The 17885-nt window shown below is 47.1% G+C and overlaps 1 protein-coding gene across 3 annotated transcripts; it reads right to left on the minus strand.

The window, feature by feature from the left end:
- Positions 1 to 575: 575 nt before the first annotated feature.
- SYNPO2L (synaptopodin 2 like) lies at positions 576 to 17668 on the minus strand. 3 transcript variants are annotated; one of them, XM_004769426.3, is made up of 6 exons: positions 17606 to 17668; positions 17066 to 17144; positions 10568 to 10745; positions 8757 to 8908; positions 7783 to 8297; positions 576 to 4363 (listed from the first exon to the last, which is right to left on the minus strand). In XM_004769426.3, the coding sequence occupies exons 3-6, from the start codon at positions 10595 to 10597 to the stop codon at positions 2223 to 2225; spliced, it is 2838 nt and encodes a 945-aa protein (XP_004769483.2). In that variant the 5' UTR covers positions 10598 to 10745; positions 17066 to 17144; positions 17606 to 17668; the 3' UTR covers positions 576 to 2222. The 3 variants fall into 3 exon arrangements, with proteins under 3 accessions (XP_004769483.2, XP_004769482.2, XP_004769484.1); XM_004769425.3 differs by lacking the exons at positions 10568 to 10745; positions 17066 to 17144; positions 17606 to 17668 and adding an exon at positions 10102 to 10406; XM_004769427.3 differs by lacking the exons at positions 7783 to 8297; positions 8757 to 8908; positions 10568 to 10745; positions 17066 to 17144; positions 17606 to 17668 and adding an exon at positions 6516 to 7744.
- Between the last annotated feature and the right edge of the window lie 217 nt (positions 17669 to 17885).

Below are 17885 nucleotides of genomic sequence, written 5' to 3' on the forward strand. Positions count from 1 at the left end.
CTTCCTTTGGAATTCTGAAACTGACACGGGAGCATCTGGGCCTGGTTATTTGCACAAATATGCCCCCTGCTGGAGTAACAGCACTTTCTCAGAAGTCCTTAATTCTAGCCTGCCTCCAGTGCCTTCTCTTCTGTAGTAGACTCAATCCACACTGATCCACCCTTTTTCTCCTTCCCTCTCCCACCCCACCGTCACCTCCAGGAATTGCTTTCCCATGGAAACATCATTGCTTCTTCCAGAGAGCTAGGAAATGATGATGGCAAAAGCTCCAAGGGCCTTTCCACTCCTCTTGGTTCTGAAATTGAGGACTTGACTGGGAAGTATGGAGCAGGAGATGGAAAAGGAAAGAATCTGGGTAAAGAATGTGGGGAGAGAGAACCAAAGGGAATGGTGGAGGTGGCTAAATCTGAATGGGACTGAACTACTAAGAAGAGCAAAAGACCAGGGAGTGAAGGACAAAGAGTGAAAATAGGGCAGTAGTGGAAAAAGAAGTAAGGAATCAGATCAGGAAACAGGTTAGAAAAAATGGAGGAGAATCAGGATTTGGATATAAAACTACAAGAGAAGATGGCGACAAAAGGTTTGGAACTTAAGTTTATTCTTGTGCACAAACCAAAGTACTGTGACTCACACTCAATATGCAAAGGAAACAATCCAGATCAAGCAGCAAACGTGGCTGACTGGTGGTGGTCACGGTGAGAGGGGAGTCCATACCCATTTAGGATCAGAGATCAGGACCTGAAGCTGAAAAGAACAACAGCTAGGGTGTGGGGGATTGGGTTGGGCTGAAAAGAGGTTTTGGCTCTGGGTTATTTCCTTGCCCTTTCCCAGGTCATCATGACAAGCTGCAGAAGGTAGAAGGACAGACTCAGAGAAGGTAGAACAGACACTACTTATTCTTTTGACACTCAGCCCACACTCTCACATCCTCCGACCATCATCTGTCCTCATTCTAACAAATGCATTCTTCTCTCTCAATTTTTTTTCCTAGTCCCCGTTGTACACAGTGAGTTTCTTGAAACCCAGCTCTCCTGTCTGCCAAAACTGCTCTCTACCCACTCATGCTTTTCCCTGTGGCTCAGTCAATTTCATTCATTCACTCTGCTTCTGGTTTCTGCCTCACTTTCCACACCATAGCTCTTTTCCCCTCCTTTCTGTCCCAGGTGCATGAGGCAATGAAGCCAATCATTTTTCCATTCCAGAGGAAATTTTCTGCCTTTCTTTTTCACTTCCTGGAAGCTTGTAGCTCAGCGTGGGCCTCTTAAATGGCCTCTTTCTGAAATCCTGACGAATAGAACTATTTATTTATTTATTTTATTCATTCATTCATTTAAGTGCTCTCTGCCCCCAGTGTGGGTCTCTAACTCACAACCCTGAGATCAAGAGTCACATGCTTCTCCAACTGAGCCAGCTAGGCACCTCCTGAATAGAATTCTGAGTTCTGTTCTGGGTCTAGCTGGTATAACTCAGCCCTTACATACTGCCCCTGCCCTTCAGGTCTTCTCATAATCTGTGATTTTCACAAGATGCTATACCCCTGCTACAAGCACTGGTCTTAAATTTCAGTCAGTCTCTTTCTCCTCACTAGACTCTCCATGAGGGGCTATCTGACCCTTCTTTAATCTGTATAGAGGGAAGACCCAGATTGGGTTTTTATTTAGACCACTCCTCTTACTCTTGCCCCAGGCATAAGAAAACATCTGTGGCCAAACACACTTGCACATACACACACACGCTCACATACATATCTAGATATATGCCAGCCAAGCTTGGGAAATGAGAGTGAGGAGTAGCAAGGGATTTAGAGCAAACAGAGAGCAAGTCAGTCCCTTTGAGTCTTGACTGATGGTGAGCTTCTTGCTTGAGGTCTCACTAGTAACTTCTCCATGTGCTTCTCATTGAATGTTAAAATGAGGTTCACAGAAAGCACAAATGTAGAGAAATAGAGACCAGCGGAGGGGCATGGGTGCAGACTGAGATAGAGAGATTGACGCAAGGAACTACAGAGACAAAGAGAAGCACAGATAATAAAGCAGAGATAATAGGTTACAAAGCAGCAGGGAGGTTGGGAGCCAGGAGGATGGGACACCAACTCCAAAACTATCTCTGGCAGGAGGGAATTTAGCCTCCAAATGCCTGAGAGAGGACATGGGATAGGTAGGAGAAGCAACTTTAGGAATTGGGTGTTCCATCTCTCCTTGGTCCTGGGAGCTGTGCCCTGCTCAGTGGTGGCCTGCCCCTGGCCTCCACACATGAGCCTGCAATCCAGTTCTGGTGGCTGAGAACCGGGGCCTGGCTACCTGGAAGCCACAGGAGCTGGGGGAAGTCCCAAGACCCCTGGGAGACTCTGGAGGAGGCGCTGGGCTAAGGACAGGGGTTGAGGCCAGCTCTGCTCTCCAGATGGGCTCATCCAATGTAGTGGCTGCTCGGGGGGCTAGTACAGTGGGGGCCAGGGGTTCTGCAGTGGGCTGGGGTGCTGGAGTGGAAAATCGGCGGATCTCCTGCACTCGGGCAGTTTTGGGGGGCCCTAAGGAGCTGGGGCCAGGAGTTTGGGGAACCTCATCGAAACAGAACATGGCAGTTTTAAGTTGGTAGGGCTGGTGCCGCATGAAATCCAGGGCCTTGATACCCTGCTTGGGGGTCGCCCGAGGACCCTGGGACTGGGCCTTATTAGGGAGAGTTCGGGCAGCCTGGGGGAAGAAGGGTGAAAGCAGTGGGTTGTAAGCAATAGGAGGTGGGGCACGGATGTTGGGTGAATATTTCCAGGAAGGGGGCAGTGAGGGTGTAGGGGAAGGGCTTCTGGGACGAGGGCCAAGGCCAAGGCCAGCACTAGGTGTAGCTTCCACCACATACCTGTCTGCTCGGCTTTGCCGCTTGGCAAACAGCTCCCCACCCCTGCCCTGAAGCCTTGTGGGCTCAGAGATTGCAGCCAAAGGCGCTGCCCCATTCACTAGGCCATCAAGGAACCCTCGAGACAGGGGTTTAGGAGCCACTGGAGGTGGAGTCTTGGGAGCCATCGGGGGCGGAGTCTTGGGTGCCATTGGAGGAGGGGTTTTAGGTGTCACGTGAGACGGAGTCTTGTAACTCCTGCCCCCTGGTGGCTGCATGAAGTTGCAGGCTTCAGCCCCGAGACTCAGAGCATCCTCCTCTGGACCGGATTCCGCTCCGCCGGCCCGGGGTTTTTCATCCAGGTTCTGCACCAACGATAGCAGCTCGGGGTTGGGCGAGTTCTTCGTCTCCTCCTTTCCCGGACGAAACATCTGCTTCCGGGTTCCCCGTCGCCGGGCCTCCTGGAGAATACCAGTGCGGGCAGCTGGCACGGAGATGCGCTGCTCCCGAGCGCTGGGGGGCTCAGGTGCCCCGGGGCCTGGGGCGGGAGCCTCTGGGTGCGCAGAGGGTCGCAGAGGGGCCGATAGGAAGATAGAAGCGGTGGAGGTCATGGCAGCGGCGCTAGGAGGAGCGGGAGGCTCTGGGGTTCCTCCTGGCGTTACAGGACGATTGGGGGCTGGGATGTACAGGGAACTGGTGGCTGTCACGGGGCCTGAGGAGCGTGGAGTGATGGGGGAACCGGAGGCTGGCACGTGGCTGGACAGAGGGGTGGGTCCCTGTGGAGGGGACTGGAAGGGCGGTGGGGTGGAGCTGAAGCCTCCCAGGCTTTCGCTCGCCCTCTTGGGAGCCAAGGGCCGGAAAATAACCGAAGTGGTACCTGGCCGCTGCCCTTGTAGGCCTGGGGTAAAGGGTTTGGCTGACCGGTTAAAGATGTTTGGAGCTGGAGTTGGGGCTCCACCGCCTGGGAAGAAGAGTCTAGGGCTAGCTACAGGGGCTGGTGAAGGGCTGGATGGGAGCATAGCCGCCTCCGGAGGAGCACTGTGGGCCCGAGGTGGTGACTGCAGGCCCTGCCCGTTGGGCATGGCTACTGGCCCATCCTGGGCCGGCTCCTGGGTGCTGGAGGCTGTGCGCTGGCGCTGCTGTTCAAAGAGCTGGGCCCCTCTGCCAGAGGCCTCACTCAGCTGCCCGCCCTGGGCCTCTGCTGCAGCTGAGCCTGGCCTGGCCAGCTCCATGTCCAGATAGGGGCTGTCCCAGTCGCACTGGTTGGTGAGGCTGCGGGCGTCAGAGAAGGCCTCCTCATCCAGCTCCGACTCGCTCGTTGGAGGGACCCCGTCTTCTTCCTCAGCACCTGGCCCAGCTGCAGCCCCAAAGCTCACTAGGGTGTACTTCTTGGCTCTCTGCCGTCGCTTCTTAAACATAAGCACCCCCTTGGAGTGGGGATTAGGGGCTGCAGTTAGTAGGGATGCAATCGTCCGGCATTTGGTCTTGGCCTCCTTCACACTCTTCTCTTGGAGACTCTCTGCACGTTGCAGTTCTGAGGAGGCCGGGAGGGAGAATGGTCAGTGAACCTCTTCTAGTCCTGTTCCCCACGGCTTTCACCCCAGCCCCAGCCCAGCCCAGCCACTTTCTGCAGTCATCCCACCTTCTGTCTTTTAACTGGCCTGATCCGCAGTATCTCTTGCCTGTAATAAAGTCCTCCGACTTGGGACAGAGTGGTAGGTGAAAGGCAAAACCAAGGACAGTTGAAGGGAAGGCAGAGTCTAGTTGGCTCCCTGACACCACTCTAATCACAGCTCTTCTACTAACCTCTCTCCCATCTACTCTGCTTCTATCTCCCCAGAGATGTGCTCTTATCCACCCCGCATACATTCTTCCCCTGCCTCCCACCATTCCTGGCTGGCTGGCAATGCTGGGGGTGGGGGGCAGGGTAGAGGACAATCACTTCCCATGGCAGCCAGGGAGATGAGGCAGGTCCCAGGGAAAGATAAAATGAGACCATGTTAGGGTTTTTTTCAGCAACTTAGGGACTTATCTCCTCTTCCCACCCCTTATGATAGGGACACAAAGGACCCTTAGGAAGAAGGATCTTTACTCACAATTCCACCCACATTATGTAGTGCACAATCATACACATTCATGGAAATAACTCCCACCACACAGTTCAACAAGAATATGGGCCTAGGGGCACCTGGGTGGCTCAGTGGGTTAGGCATCTGCCTTCAGCTCAGGTCATGATCTCAGGGTCCTGGGATCAAATCCCGCATCGGGCTCTCTGCTCAGCAGGGAGCCTTCTTCCCTTTCTCTCTCTGCCTGCCTACTTGTGATCTCTTTCTCTTTAAAATAAATAAAAATCTTTGAAAACAAGAATACAGGTATAGTGGAGGCAGTTATGGGCATATTCTCTCATATGTACTTTTCTCTCTCATTCATATATACCCCAGCTTATATACACCCTAGTTCACATATACACATATAAATACACATGTACCCCCACAAAAACACAGTCACTCAAATACCTTCACACACATGCATACTCCTTCCTAGTTGCCCCTGCAGAGACCCTGCAGTTTGGACAAAATTTTACAACTGATACTGGCCTTCCAACCACCAGGGCACCCCTCTGTACTTCACACCCCTGCTACTCACAGCCAGGGATAGCCTCAGATCCGAGATGCAGGAAAAGCCAGAATGCTGCTCTCCAGTGTAACCCTCCAAATCCTTAGGATATCTCAAGGTCACCAGCTAAATATATTCCACCACCAACCCCCACCCAGCTGGGGTTGGAGTGGGGTGGGCTTCTTTGGGGGTCAGCCTTCTAGGTAGAGAGCCACTAACAGGCAGCCACACAAGGACTAGGTATGAAGGGGAACCTGGGCAGGGCTTCCTATGCCATGTGGTGCCTGGGAGGTGGGCCAGGAAATGGGAGAGCCTGCCCTGCTGCTAGAACCCTGCCTTAGGCACAGATTCTCTCTGATCTACGATCCCCAGTTCCTCCTGAAAATTTTTTGAAATTCCATCCACTTTCCACTCAAGATACCAAGCTCCTTTCTAGTTAGGGCTTTCATGCCACCCATCCCAACATTTGTACTACAGAATTGTGCTGTGCCTGAGAGATAGGCACTGGAGTCAGGGTTCGGTTCAGGTTTTTGGTTCTTGGTAGAGTTACCTCACTTCATTGAAGTTCATTTTCCTCATTGGTAAATGAGCATGATAATGGCTATCTCATAGGATTGCTATGAGGACTAAATGAGGTAGTGTAGGTAAATTTAGCATTTCATGGCAGCTCTGAGGCCCACGGTGAGTAAATATGACTATTAAAGCTTTCTTGACACCAGGTACACATGTATACAGACACTTGCTTGTTCACGCATATATTCTTCCATGGATTCCTATATATAAGCCTTCATGTATTCACAGATTCACACTTCTTTCTCTCACACACACTCCCTCCCCATGAGTTTTCTATAGCTCATGCGGTCACAAACCCCTTTGACATGTGGCCATAGCATCAGCCCATTCTGAGAAAGGGGCAGTGAAACTCTCCTGAGAAAAGAAGGAAGAAGAAATCAAAAAGGAGGAAGGAATAAGGGAATAAGACCTTGCCCAAAGACATCCCTTCCTAAACCTTTGATGTATTCCCCTCCATTCTAAATCCCAGAACTCTCTTGGCTATGGGAGGGTAGTACCTGCATAGAATGGGTCCTGGAGCCCAGAAGCTGGATCTGGGGCTTTGTTGCAGCTGGCTTGGCTGAAGGGCTCTTGGCTGATGGGCTCAAAGGTTTCCATGCCGAGAAATGCAGTGTTGGCTGGAGCAGGACCAGCCTGAGCCACCCCCCACGCCTTTTAAAGCCCCTTTGTCTTGTCCCCAGCACTGGCAGCTGAATGAGCTCACTGTGCTATTTTTGGAGCCTAGCCCCCTCCCTTTTCTCTGCTGCCCCACAAGCCCCGGTGTGATGGACGTGGACACCTGCCTACCCTTCCTCCCACCCCCACCCCACTGGACAATGAGGTCTGCTTGGCTAAAAATATCCCTGAGCAACTAACTGCAGTCTTACCCAGCACCATAGGAAGGGAGGGGTGCTAAAATGAGAATTGGGGATAAGCATGGGATCCTGGGCATGCATCTGGAATTTCTTTGTGGGATATTGGACATTCTCAGGGATGTCAGACTCTAAATCAATGTCCTTAGCCCCGTTCCAGACTTAGACACACAAAACTCTACGGATCAGAAATCAGAATGGTAGAGGGGAGGAATGAGAGATGAGAACCAGAGGGGGTAATCCTAGATTTTCAACATGACAAGAAAAACTCTCCGGAGTAAAGGCATGGGACAGGGAGAAAGTTCACCATTAGACCTTGTTCTGTAGCTCACATCAAAAATAGCAAAGAGCTTGAGATAAGTGGTACTGGCTTTTTCTGCCCAGGCTTACATTCTTGCAGGAGATAAGGAGTTGAAGATCCCTCCCTCTACCACTTCCTAGGGATCTCATGACTATCCCATATGCTCCCAGTCCCCAGGAATGCAGATGAATTTAGAAAGGTCAAAGGTAGCTCTGATGCTATGCCTGAAATTAACACTGAAAAGCCCCTGCCCTGCTTCCAAACCCCCCCCCCCTGCATCATGTCTGAACTCTGCCCTCACCTGTCCTACACTTAGCAAAATCAGAGCAACAACAAAAAGCAAACCCTTTGTTGATTTCATGTCCCTTTCCAACTTCCCTACTCACTCTGTTCCTGGGTTGGATTGAACCACCTACACCTTTTGCCAGACTGGTTCAAACAGTAAAAATAATGGGGATTGTGAGAATAATTATTTCCCCCTTCTACTCATCTCTCTTCTCCACTTGTCCCCAGGACTATATCCAAAGAAAGCATAAAGATGGTTATGGAGAGGTAGATTTAGGATTCAGACCGAAGGATCCTGGCTAGGGAAAAAAGGGTTTGGGCACTTACTGGCTTGCTTGGCCTTCTGGGTGTAGGTAGTAGTGAGGTCTTCTGCCACCGGGTGGGGAACAGGCCCCACCATAGGGATGAGATGAGGCCCAGGCCGGAGGGGGCCATGGGGCAACAGCAGGGCCTCGGCTGGGGGTAGCTGAAGGGCTGTCCCACCCTCCCAAGATGGGGAGCTCACACGGCTGTCACCCTGACTGGGAGGACTAGCGGCTGCACGTGCTGGCTCTGCAGGGCTGTCGGATAGGTAGACCTCATCAGGTAGGGCTCCCGGAGGGGAGGGCCTTGTGGGGCCTCTGCGGCGGGGCCGGCGGGGCTTCTCCTGGGCGGCAGGGCCATCTGCATCACTGTCTGTCTCTCCGTAGTAAGCTTCACTGTCAGGGGGCGAGAGGAGGCTCCCAGGCTGAAGAGGCTGGGGGACTGGAGCGCCAGGGGGCTCAGGACTCAGTGGAGATAAGGGTGATAACACCTGAAGCTCACCAGGGGATGGAGACCACACAGGCCCCTCATCCTCTACCCTGGATGGGAAAGAGGACAGGACTTGAGAAATGGGCTGGGTGACTGACAGCTAGTGAGATCCAGAGGGATGGGAGAAGGAAGGGAGGGAGGGGACTGAATGAATAGGCAGGGAAGAGTAGGGATCTGCAGGCAAACTGGGATGCAAATGTGCTGGAAGGGCTGTGAGTGGACATTGGCTTAGAGGGAGATGAGATGGTAAGGAGACAGACAAGGGCTCGACGTGGGCTCAAAGTAAGCGCGTAAACTCAAATACCCACTTGACACCCCCATCCCTTAATTGCAGATACACTGGAACCCCCTGGGAGGCACTGACAAACATCTATACTCCAGCACAAACTTACAAGCAGAAGTGGGCACTTAGTAGCTGAAGCCAGGCCAGTAAGACATAGAGCTGAGACAAGGATTGGGAGCCCTGGGCTGGGGGGGGTGAGCTGGGCTGGGGTGGGAGGGGTCCATACCTCCGCACTGTGAGGACAAGTTGACTCCCTGAGGCATCAATGAGGCTCATGGCACTGGCATGAGAGAGGCTGGTGCAGGAGACCCCGTTGATGGCTAAAAGCTGGTCCCTCTCTCGGAGTCCTGCTCTGCCAGCCTGGCTCTGTCTTCGGATCTGAGGTTGGGAGGAGAGATTGTAGGTGAGGGAGGGCTCTAAGTGGGAATAGAATGAAAGGAGTCAGGACAGCAAGGACCTATGGATGGAGGGGATATACTTTGCAGGGTAAGAAAGGATGGGGAGGAACATGGAGCTGCAGTTGAGGGGGCCTATCTAGAGGGAAGAAGGGAGTAATATACATCATACATCATATGAGGGGAGGCAGGGTAATCACCAGATCAAAGAGGCTTGGGGAAAACTGCAGAGCGGAGGTACTAGAAATGGCAGTTGGATCCCTTAAAGATTTCCTTTCAAGGGCAGTATCTTTACTAGCTAATGGTTCTCTTCTAGGCCATTACCTACACAGTCAAGATTTTAGAACATTATTCCAGACTGGAGGGAGTCTAGCAGATCCTGGGGAGACTGTAGCTGTGTATGTATATGTATGCCACGTGTGCACACAGATATACATATGGGAAAGTAATAATAATAGTGGTAATGGCTATCATTTGTTGAGTGGTTGCTAAATGTTAGGTATGGTGCCAAGCATTCTACATGTATTATTGCATTTAATCCTGAGAATGGTTCTATGAAGTAGGTACTGTTATTACCCACATGTTATAGATGAGAAAACTAAGCCTGTATGGTGAAACCACTTAACAGCTTCATCTGACAGGCCAGACCTTGCCATAACCCTCCTAGCACCTAAAAAGTCTTGCCTCATGAGAGAAAGGGTCTGGTGATGGGAAAGAGGAGCCCTGAAGGCCTGGGCAGGGTAGGGCAGGGTAGGGCAGGACTGAGTAACAAAGCCTCAGCTCATCACATACCAATATAGTTAAAGAAAAATTAGAATCTTCCCTATATTCATGGAATTTGGAGGAGAGGCATAGAGTCAGGAATGCAAAGACTGGACGGCCAGACCTGGGCCCCTGCTTCGATGGTACCACAAAGAACTGAGGCAGTCTTTCTTTTTTTTTCTGCTCCCAGAAGCCAGGAATTCTTCTCTAAGAGCCCTCCAACCCCCCATAAGAAGCCTGTGCTTAGAAACTACTCCTCCCACCAGACGAGCATGCTTCCCTGCCCACCTGCCCACCCCCACTCCTCTTCTCCACAGCCTCCCATCTCTCCCCCAAAGGCCGCCACATGACTCTTTCCAGATTCCCCTGGGTTCCCCTTTCCCTGAAACCTCAATCATAGGGGCTCTCCCTTACCTTGGACACCTGTAAAGGTTTCCTCTGCTCGGCCCCCCCCTGAAGTCGGAAACCCCAGGGGGCTCCCCCTGACAATGTGACCAGCACCTTCTCCTCAGCACCCATCGCTCAGCTTGGCCCAAGGCCCTCGGAGTTTGGATAGTGTCCCAGGGAGAGAAGTCGAGGCGCTGGTACCCCGTCCGGCCTGTCTGTATGGCTGTCCTACTCCTGCTGCCCCAGGCCTTCCCCCCCACACCACACACCACAGGCAGGCAACTTGGCCCTGGGATCAGTACAGTCCAGCACACATGTCCTGTCAATCTGAGCCCTGCTCAAAATAGTTGCCGGCTCTACTCCCTTCCCTCCCCCAGCTGTATTACATCCAAAGCTAATTATAGTAAAAACTTCTGCCCTCCCCTTTCTCGCATTCTCCTACATGGGTCTTTCACTTAGGACTCAGAGTACTAGCTCCAACTAATATACATACTTTCAGAGACTGGGCCTTCCCTGATAGCATCACAGATAAATCCCAACTGCTTTCCTCCAAAGCTCATTTCAAAGTGGCAGCAGCAGTGGCTTCAGTTCCATGGCAAGGAGTGGCTGGACTTGTCCCTTAAGTTCACAGGCTCCCCAGAAGTAGTGTGCCCCCTGCTGTATTAATGCGCCTGTTAATCAAAATGGAGATCCATAACTCACTGCAGTGCTGAGTACAGTATAGCTTTTAAAGCTCCTGGCTTCCAAATGTGAGACGCCATATAGGATTATATAACAAAATAGTCTATTAATGTGTATATATAATGATTCCCAGGTCTCAGCTCTAGGAATTCAGAATTTATTGGTCTGATACCCAGTATTGCTGTTTTATTTCATTTAGTTGTTTTTTTTTTTTAAGATTTTATTTATTTATTTGACAGACAGAGATCACAAGCAGGCAGAGACACAGGCAGAGAGAGAGAGAGAGGAGGAAGCAGGCTCTCCGCTGAGGAGAGATCCGATGTGGTCCTCGATCCTAGGACACTGGGATCAAGACCAGAGCTGAAGGCAGAGGCTTAACCTACTGAGCCACCCAAGCACCCCTCATTTTTTTTTCTGTTTTATTTTTTTAACGTTTTCCCGCTTTCAGCAACTCTTGTAATTGTCCACTTTGCGATTCCCTGTTCATTTAGTCCCTGAATTTTAGGGACTTGCCAAAAATTAGAATTAACTCTCTTTTCTAGTCTAAGCCTAATTCTACTTTTTTTTTTTTAAAGATTTTATTTATTTATTTGACAGACAGAGATCGCAAGTAGGCAGAGAGGCAGGCAGAGAGGAAGGGAAGCAGGCTCCCTGCTGAGCAGAGAGCCCAATGCGGGGCTCGATCCCAGGACCCTGGGATCATGACCTGAGCCGGAGGCAGAGGCTTTAACCCACTGAGCCACCCAGGTGCCCCTAATTCTACTTTTTAAATAAGCAATGACGTAAGAATATCTAGACAGCAAGAGTTTTACAGAACAAAACACAATTATTATTGTTTTTTTGTTTTGTTTTTAAAGATTTTATCTATTTACTTGACAGAGAGAGATCACAAGTAGACAGAGAGGCAGGCAGAGAGAGAGAGAGGGAAGCAGGCTCCCTGCTGAGCAGAGAGCCCAATGCGGGCCTCGATCCCAGGACCCTGAGATCATGACCCGAGCCGAAGGCAGCGGCTCAACCCACTGAGCCACCCAGGCGCCCTATTATTGTTTTTTTTTTTTTTTTTTTTTTTTTTTTTTTTTTTTAAAGATTTTTTAATTAATTTATTTGACAGAGAGAAAGATCACAAGTAGGGGGAGAGTCAGGCAGAGAGAGAGGAGGAAGCAGGCTCCCGCTGAGCAAAGAGCCCGATGCGGGGCTCGATCCCAGGACACTGAGATCATGACCTGAGCCGAAGGCAGCGGCTTAATCCACTGAGCCACCCAGGCGCCCCCCTATTATTGTTTTTAAATGAAGGCGTAATTGTCATCTTAACACCCAGGCGCCCCTTCCCCCACCTCTTTGCCTGCCTCTCTGCCTATTTGTGATTTCTCTGTCTCTGTCAAATAAATAAATGAAATCTTTAAATGAAGGTGTTAAGATGACAATTACGCCTATTATTGTTTTTAAATGAAGGCGTAATTGTCATCTTAACACCTTAGTCCCCCTCTCTCTTTTTTTCTCTCTCTCTTTTAAAGATTTCATTTATTTATTTGACAGAGACAGAGAAATCACAAATAGGCAGAGAGGCAGGCAAAGAGGTGGGGGAAGGGGCGCCTGGGTGGCTCAGTGGGTTAAGCCTCTGCTCAGGTCATGATCTCAGGGTCCTGGGATCTGAGCCCCACATCGGGCTCTCTGCTCAGCAGGGAGTCTGCTTCCCCCTCCCCCTCTGCCTGCCTCTCTGACTACTTGTGATCTCTCTCTCTCTCTCTGTCAAATAAATAAATAAAATCTTTTTAAAAATGGGGAGGGGCGGGGCAAGCAGGCTCCCTGCTAAGCAGAGAGCCGGATGGGGGGCTTGATCCTAGAACCCTGAGATCTTGACCTGAGCTGAAGGCAGAGGCTTAACGTGCTGAGCCACCCAAGTGCCTCAGAACATGATCCTTCTGCCATACCTTTATTTTATGCAAGCCAGTATCACGAAACACTAAGAGAGCCTAACAATGGGTTCTGAAATGTCCTAAGTCTATGCTATTTCTTTTTTCTTTTTTGTTCTCTTTTCTTTTCCTTTCCTTTCCTTTCTTTTCTCCCTCCCTCTTTCCCTTTCTTGGTTTTTTTTTTTTTTTTTTTTTTTTTTTTTTCCTTTTTTCCTCTGATATATCCAAGCAGATCGAGACTCTGACTAATGTCTGGGAGGTAGACACAGAAGCTTTGCCAGCCTTCCCACTCAAGGCTCACTGTTCCGGGATATCTGGCTCTTTTTATATTCCCTCTTGGGGAGAAATGATTGATAGTGTAACATTGAGTCATAACTCTAATACCTCATTCAGGTTGGCATCATGGACAGGCTCTCTCTATTCTTTCATATCAACATTAAATAGGTTTGGGATCACAGTATACTTTGGATTTTGTTTTCTGTTTGTTTGTTTGTTTTTTTACAGACTCTTTGCAAGGATGCACATTCCATTTTTGCAGTAATATTAAATATATCTTGCTTCCTCAAAATATTATTGGCATTTTAAATTTATTTGTTTATTTATTTACTTGAGAGAGAGGGAGAGAGCTGGAGTGGGGCAGAAGGGCAGAGGGGGAGAGGACGAGGGACAAGCTGACTTCCCCAGGAGCAGGGAGCCTGTCACTAGGCTCCATCCCAGAGCCCTGAAATTATGACGTGAGCTGAAGGCAGAAGTTTAATTGACTGAGCCACCCAGGTGCCCCTTTATTGGCATTTTTATTGGTATTGTGAACTTTATAGATTAATTTAGGGAGAATTGACATATTTTTCATGTTAGATTCTGCTACCTGCTGGAATATTCCTAGATGGCAAGGATTTTTCTCTGTTTTGTTCAGTTTTGTATCTCCAAAGCCTAGAAAAATGCCTGGCATGCTATAAGTGCTATTTTTAGTGAATGAATGAATGAATGAATGGGATGCACTTACATTTGTTTTGATCTTATGTTCCTCAGAAATGTTTTAAATTTTCTTCGTATAAATCTTGTACATTTTTCCTTCCTTTAAAATTTATTTATTTATTGGTTTATTTATTTTAATTCCCATATAATAGTTAACATACAGTGTTACAGTGTTAGTTTCAGATGTACGATATAGTGATTTCACAATTCTATACATTACTCAGTGGTCATCAGTTCATCTATTTCACCTATTCCTCCACCTACTTCCTTTATGGAAACCATCAGTTTATTCTCTATTGTCTTTTTTATATATAAGTTATATATATATAAATATATGTGTATATATAGTCTTATTTATATAAATGATATATAAATAAAATATATAATATATAAATAAATATAATAATATATAAATAAAATTTATATAAATATACAATATATAAGTCTATTATTACTTTTTTCTCTGTTCATCTATTTTACTTCTTAAATTCTACATATGAATGAAATCATATGATATTTGTCTTTTTCTGACTTATTTCAGTTAGCATTATACCTTCTAGATCCATCCATGTTGCTGCACCTAGTTTTGCCATTTTAAAAAGTACCACAGAAGGGGTGCCTGGGTGGCTCAGTTGGTTAAGCATTTGACTCTTCCTTTCAGCTCAGGTGATGATCTTCCTGGTCAGGAGATTGAGCCCACCTTGGGTTCCCTGTTCATCAGGGAGTCTGCTTCTCCTCTACCTCTCCCCTTGCTTGTGTACTCTCTCTCTTCCTCTCTCTCTCTCAAATAAATAAATAAATAAATAAATCTTAAAAAAAGAAGTACCGCAGATGATTCTAATGTGCAATGGTGGGCAATGTAGAGGAATTCTAATCAGCCCTACCCCACTTGAATTCTTGCCTCTTCCATAAAGCCTTTCCTGCCCATCTCCCAATTTCCTTCCTATAGAATTAATCCTTCCTTTCTCTGGGCAACATATGTATCTCATTCATATTTTTATTGCATTTCTCAGTCAATATTGTAGCTTATTTATAGGCCTGTCTTCATCCTAGACGGTGAGAAATTTGAAAGGACTATATGCAATAGCCCATCAACAGGCCAGAGAGCAATGCCTGATGTGATGGGTGCTCAGTAAATGTTGGCTGGTCATGGAAAGATGGCTACAGATGGTGTGCCATAAACATGCTAACCCATGTGAATAATAAAATTTTTACTTATTTTTAGGTTTCCATTCAATGAATGTAGTCGAAGAGATCTCTTTCTGTTATAGATCATAACATAATGATGCTGTAAGTAGAGTTATCCAAAGCTTTAGAGTTTCCTGGAATAGCTGCTCTACTGGTGTGCTAAATGCTGTTTGCCTTGGTGAATCATGTAGTCAGAAAATACTTGGGGCTTAGTGTCTAGACTGGACTTGGAATCTTGCTCCACCATTTATTATCTTGGGCAGTAACTTGACCTAATCAGTTAAAAGAGTATCTAAATGTCCTTTCTCAAAATTTAAATTTTATTATTATTATTATTTTAGAGAGAGAGAGAAAAAACTGGGGGAGGGGCAGAGGGAGAGGAAGAGAGAGAATCTCTCTCTCTCTCTTTTTTTTTTTTTAAAGATTTTTATCTATTTATTTGACAGAAAGAGAGAGATCACAAGTAAGCAGGCAGAGAGAGAGATGGGGAAGCAGGCTCCCTGCTGAGCAGAGAGCCCGATGCAGGGCTTGATCCCAGGACCCTGAGAACATGACCTGAGCTGAAGGCAGAGGCTTAAACCCCTGAGCCACCCAGGCAACCAGAAGAGAGAGAATCTTAAGTAGGCTCCACAACCAGTGCAGAGCCCGATGTAGGGCTTGATCTCACAACTCTGAGACCATGACCCCAAGATCATGACCTGAGCGGAAATCAAGATTCAAATGCTTAACCGACTGAGCCACCCAGGAGCCCCTCTAAATATCCTCTCACTCACTAGTCAAGTATTTATTACTTGCTACATGTCAGCCATTGTGCAATACCAGCGATTTTCCTTTTTTTTTTTTAAAAGATTTTATTTATTTATTTGACAGACAGAGATCACAAGCAGGCAGAGAGGCAGGCAGAGAGAGAGGAAGGGAAGCAGGCTTCTGTTGAGCAGAGAGCCCGATGGGGGAATTGATCCTAGAACCCTGGGATCATGACCTGAGCCGAAGGCAGAGGCTTTAACCCACTGAGCCACCCAGGCGCCCCAATACCAGCGACTTTCAATTAAGCTTGAGTGCACATTAGAATCACCTGGCAAAAAAATTTTTCTTAAAAGATTTTATGTTTAAGTAGTCTCCATACCCAGTGTGAGGCTTGAACTTACAGCCCTGAGATGAAGAGTTGCATGCCTTACTGACTGGGGAAGTCAGGTGCCCCTCACCTGAAAAAATTTTATTTTATTTATTTAATTTTTTAAAAAAAGATATTATTTATTTATTTGACAGAGAGAGAGAGGAGAGCGCGCACAAGTAGGCAGAGCAGCAGGCAGTCGGATAGGGAGAGGCAGCTGCCGAGCAGGGAACTGGATGTGGGGCTCCATCTCAGGACCCTGAGATCATGACCTGAGACAAAGGCAGACACTTAACTGACTGAGCCACCCAGACCTGGAAAAATTTTAAAGCTACTAATTCCCTAAAATAAGACAGTGAATACAGGATTAGATGACTGTGTAATGAAATAATCTACTAATATATTTTGTATATTTAATACATATAGCAATATAATTAATCACATATAGTAATATATGTACATGTAATATATGAATTAATTATAATAGTAATACAATTACATGTAGTAATATGTAATTACATATAGTAATATGTAATATAATTAATTACATATAGTAATATGTACAGGATTAGATGATTATGTAATGAAATAATCTACTAATATATTCATATATTATAGTATGTATATAATATATACATATATATTTATAAATACAATAAATATTTTTCCTATGCTGATACGAGAATTAAATGGGATAAATTATGTGAGAATGCTTAGCAAATGGCATAGCCTAAGACAGGTGCTCAACAAATATTAATTGAATTTGGCAAATTACTAATCTAGACTGGTAGGTCTCAGTCTTCAGTATGCTACTGAATTGTCTGGAGGGCCTAAAACCTTGTCTTGTGGGGTTTCACCTCCCAAATTTCTGATTCAATATATCGACAATGGGTTTGATATTTGTGTTTCTAACAGGTTCCCAGGTGATACTGATACTGTTGATCCTAGGATCACACTTGGAGAACCACTGAACTCAACTATAGACTCTTGAGGACAGGAGTAATTGGCCTGCTTACTAAAGCATGCTCAGTGCCTAATATAGCTTCCAGCACAGAACAGAGGTGCAATTTTTTTTTTCAATGAATGAACCACTTCATGACTCACAATAACTGTTACTTACTGTCAATCACAGGAGAGCAAGAACTTTTGTTCACTACTGTATTTCCAGAACCAAGAAGATGGCTTGGCACACAGCAGTGCTAATGAAAGAAAATAAAATGAAAATTGTTAAATGAGTAACTGTTATACAAAGAATTAAGTGAAGTCATGTGTATTTTTAAAAATCCTACAACTATTAGCTAGAATATTGTTATTCATTAAATGGGGTAATAATTACTCCAGGAACTGTAGCTCTTCCAACAGGCTGGGGGCATTCTGAGTGCAGAGATCATCAGGTTCTGGAAGAGCTTTGCATCTAAACTAAGCCACTGTATAAAAATGGTTAATTAACAACATCTGACATTTACTGAGTGATTGCTATGGTGCCAGGCGATCTATGAGACTTGTCTAAATCCATCCTCTCAACAAATTATTATTTGAAGGGTATTTCATATTCTCTCCCATTTTACAGATGAAAAAACTAAGGCAGAGATAGCTGCCGAAGCTGGTGAGCTGCAGAGCCAGAACTCGAACACATGAAGTCTGAAAACAGTGTTAGTACCCTTTATCATATTACGTTCCGTAACCTCGTAACCAGCAAAAGTCATAGGTGAAAGCAACTTTGTAGACGGAAATCAACGGGGTCAGGGGTCAGCAGGAAGTGGCTACAGGATTCTAGGTCAGAGGTCACTAATGCGTCAAAGGAGGATTGTGGGGGCGTTGCTAAAGATAGTCTGACTTAGCCTTCTCGATCGCGTATCGGTTAGTGGGACCGTAAAGTGACCAGAACACCTGGGGGTAAATAAAAGGCGAAAATGCATAAGAATCTGCGGGATCAGCCA

This window comes from Mustela putorius, unplaced genomic scaffold (genome assembly GCF_011764305.1).
Source record: "Mustela putorius furo isolate JIRA1106 unplaced genomic scaffold, ASM1176430v1.1 tig00000698_pilon_pilon_pilon, whole genome shotgun sequence".
Taxonomy (NCBI): domain Eukaryota; kingdom Metazoa; phylum Chordata; class Mammalia; order Carnivora; family Mustelidae; genus Mustela; species Mustela putorius.

What these genes read in the sequence shown, in the direction of transcription:
- SYNPO2L (XM_004769425.3), bottom strand. Translation starts at nt 10,206, where the DNA reads ATGGGTGCTGAGGAGAAGGTGCTGGTCACATTGTCAGGGGGAGCCCCC. An exon ending in AACCTTTACAGGTGTCCAAG is followed by an intron (nt 8,909 to 10,101) that starts GTAAGGGAGAGC and finishes TCCCAACCTCAG; the next exon opens with ATCCGAAGACAGAGCCAGGC. An exon ending in CCAGAAGGCCAAGCAAGCCA is followed by an intron (nt 4,364 to 7,782) that starts GTAAGTGCCCAA and finishes CGGCCTCCTCAG; the next exon opens with AACTGCAACGTGCAGAGAGT.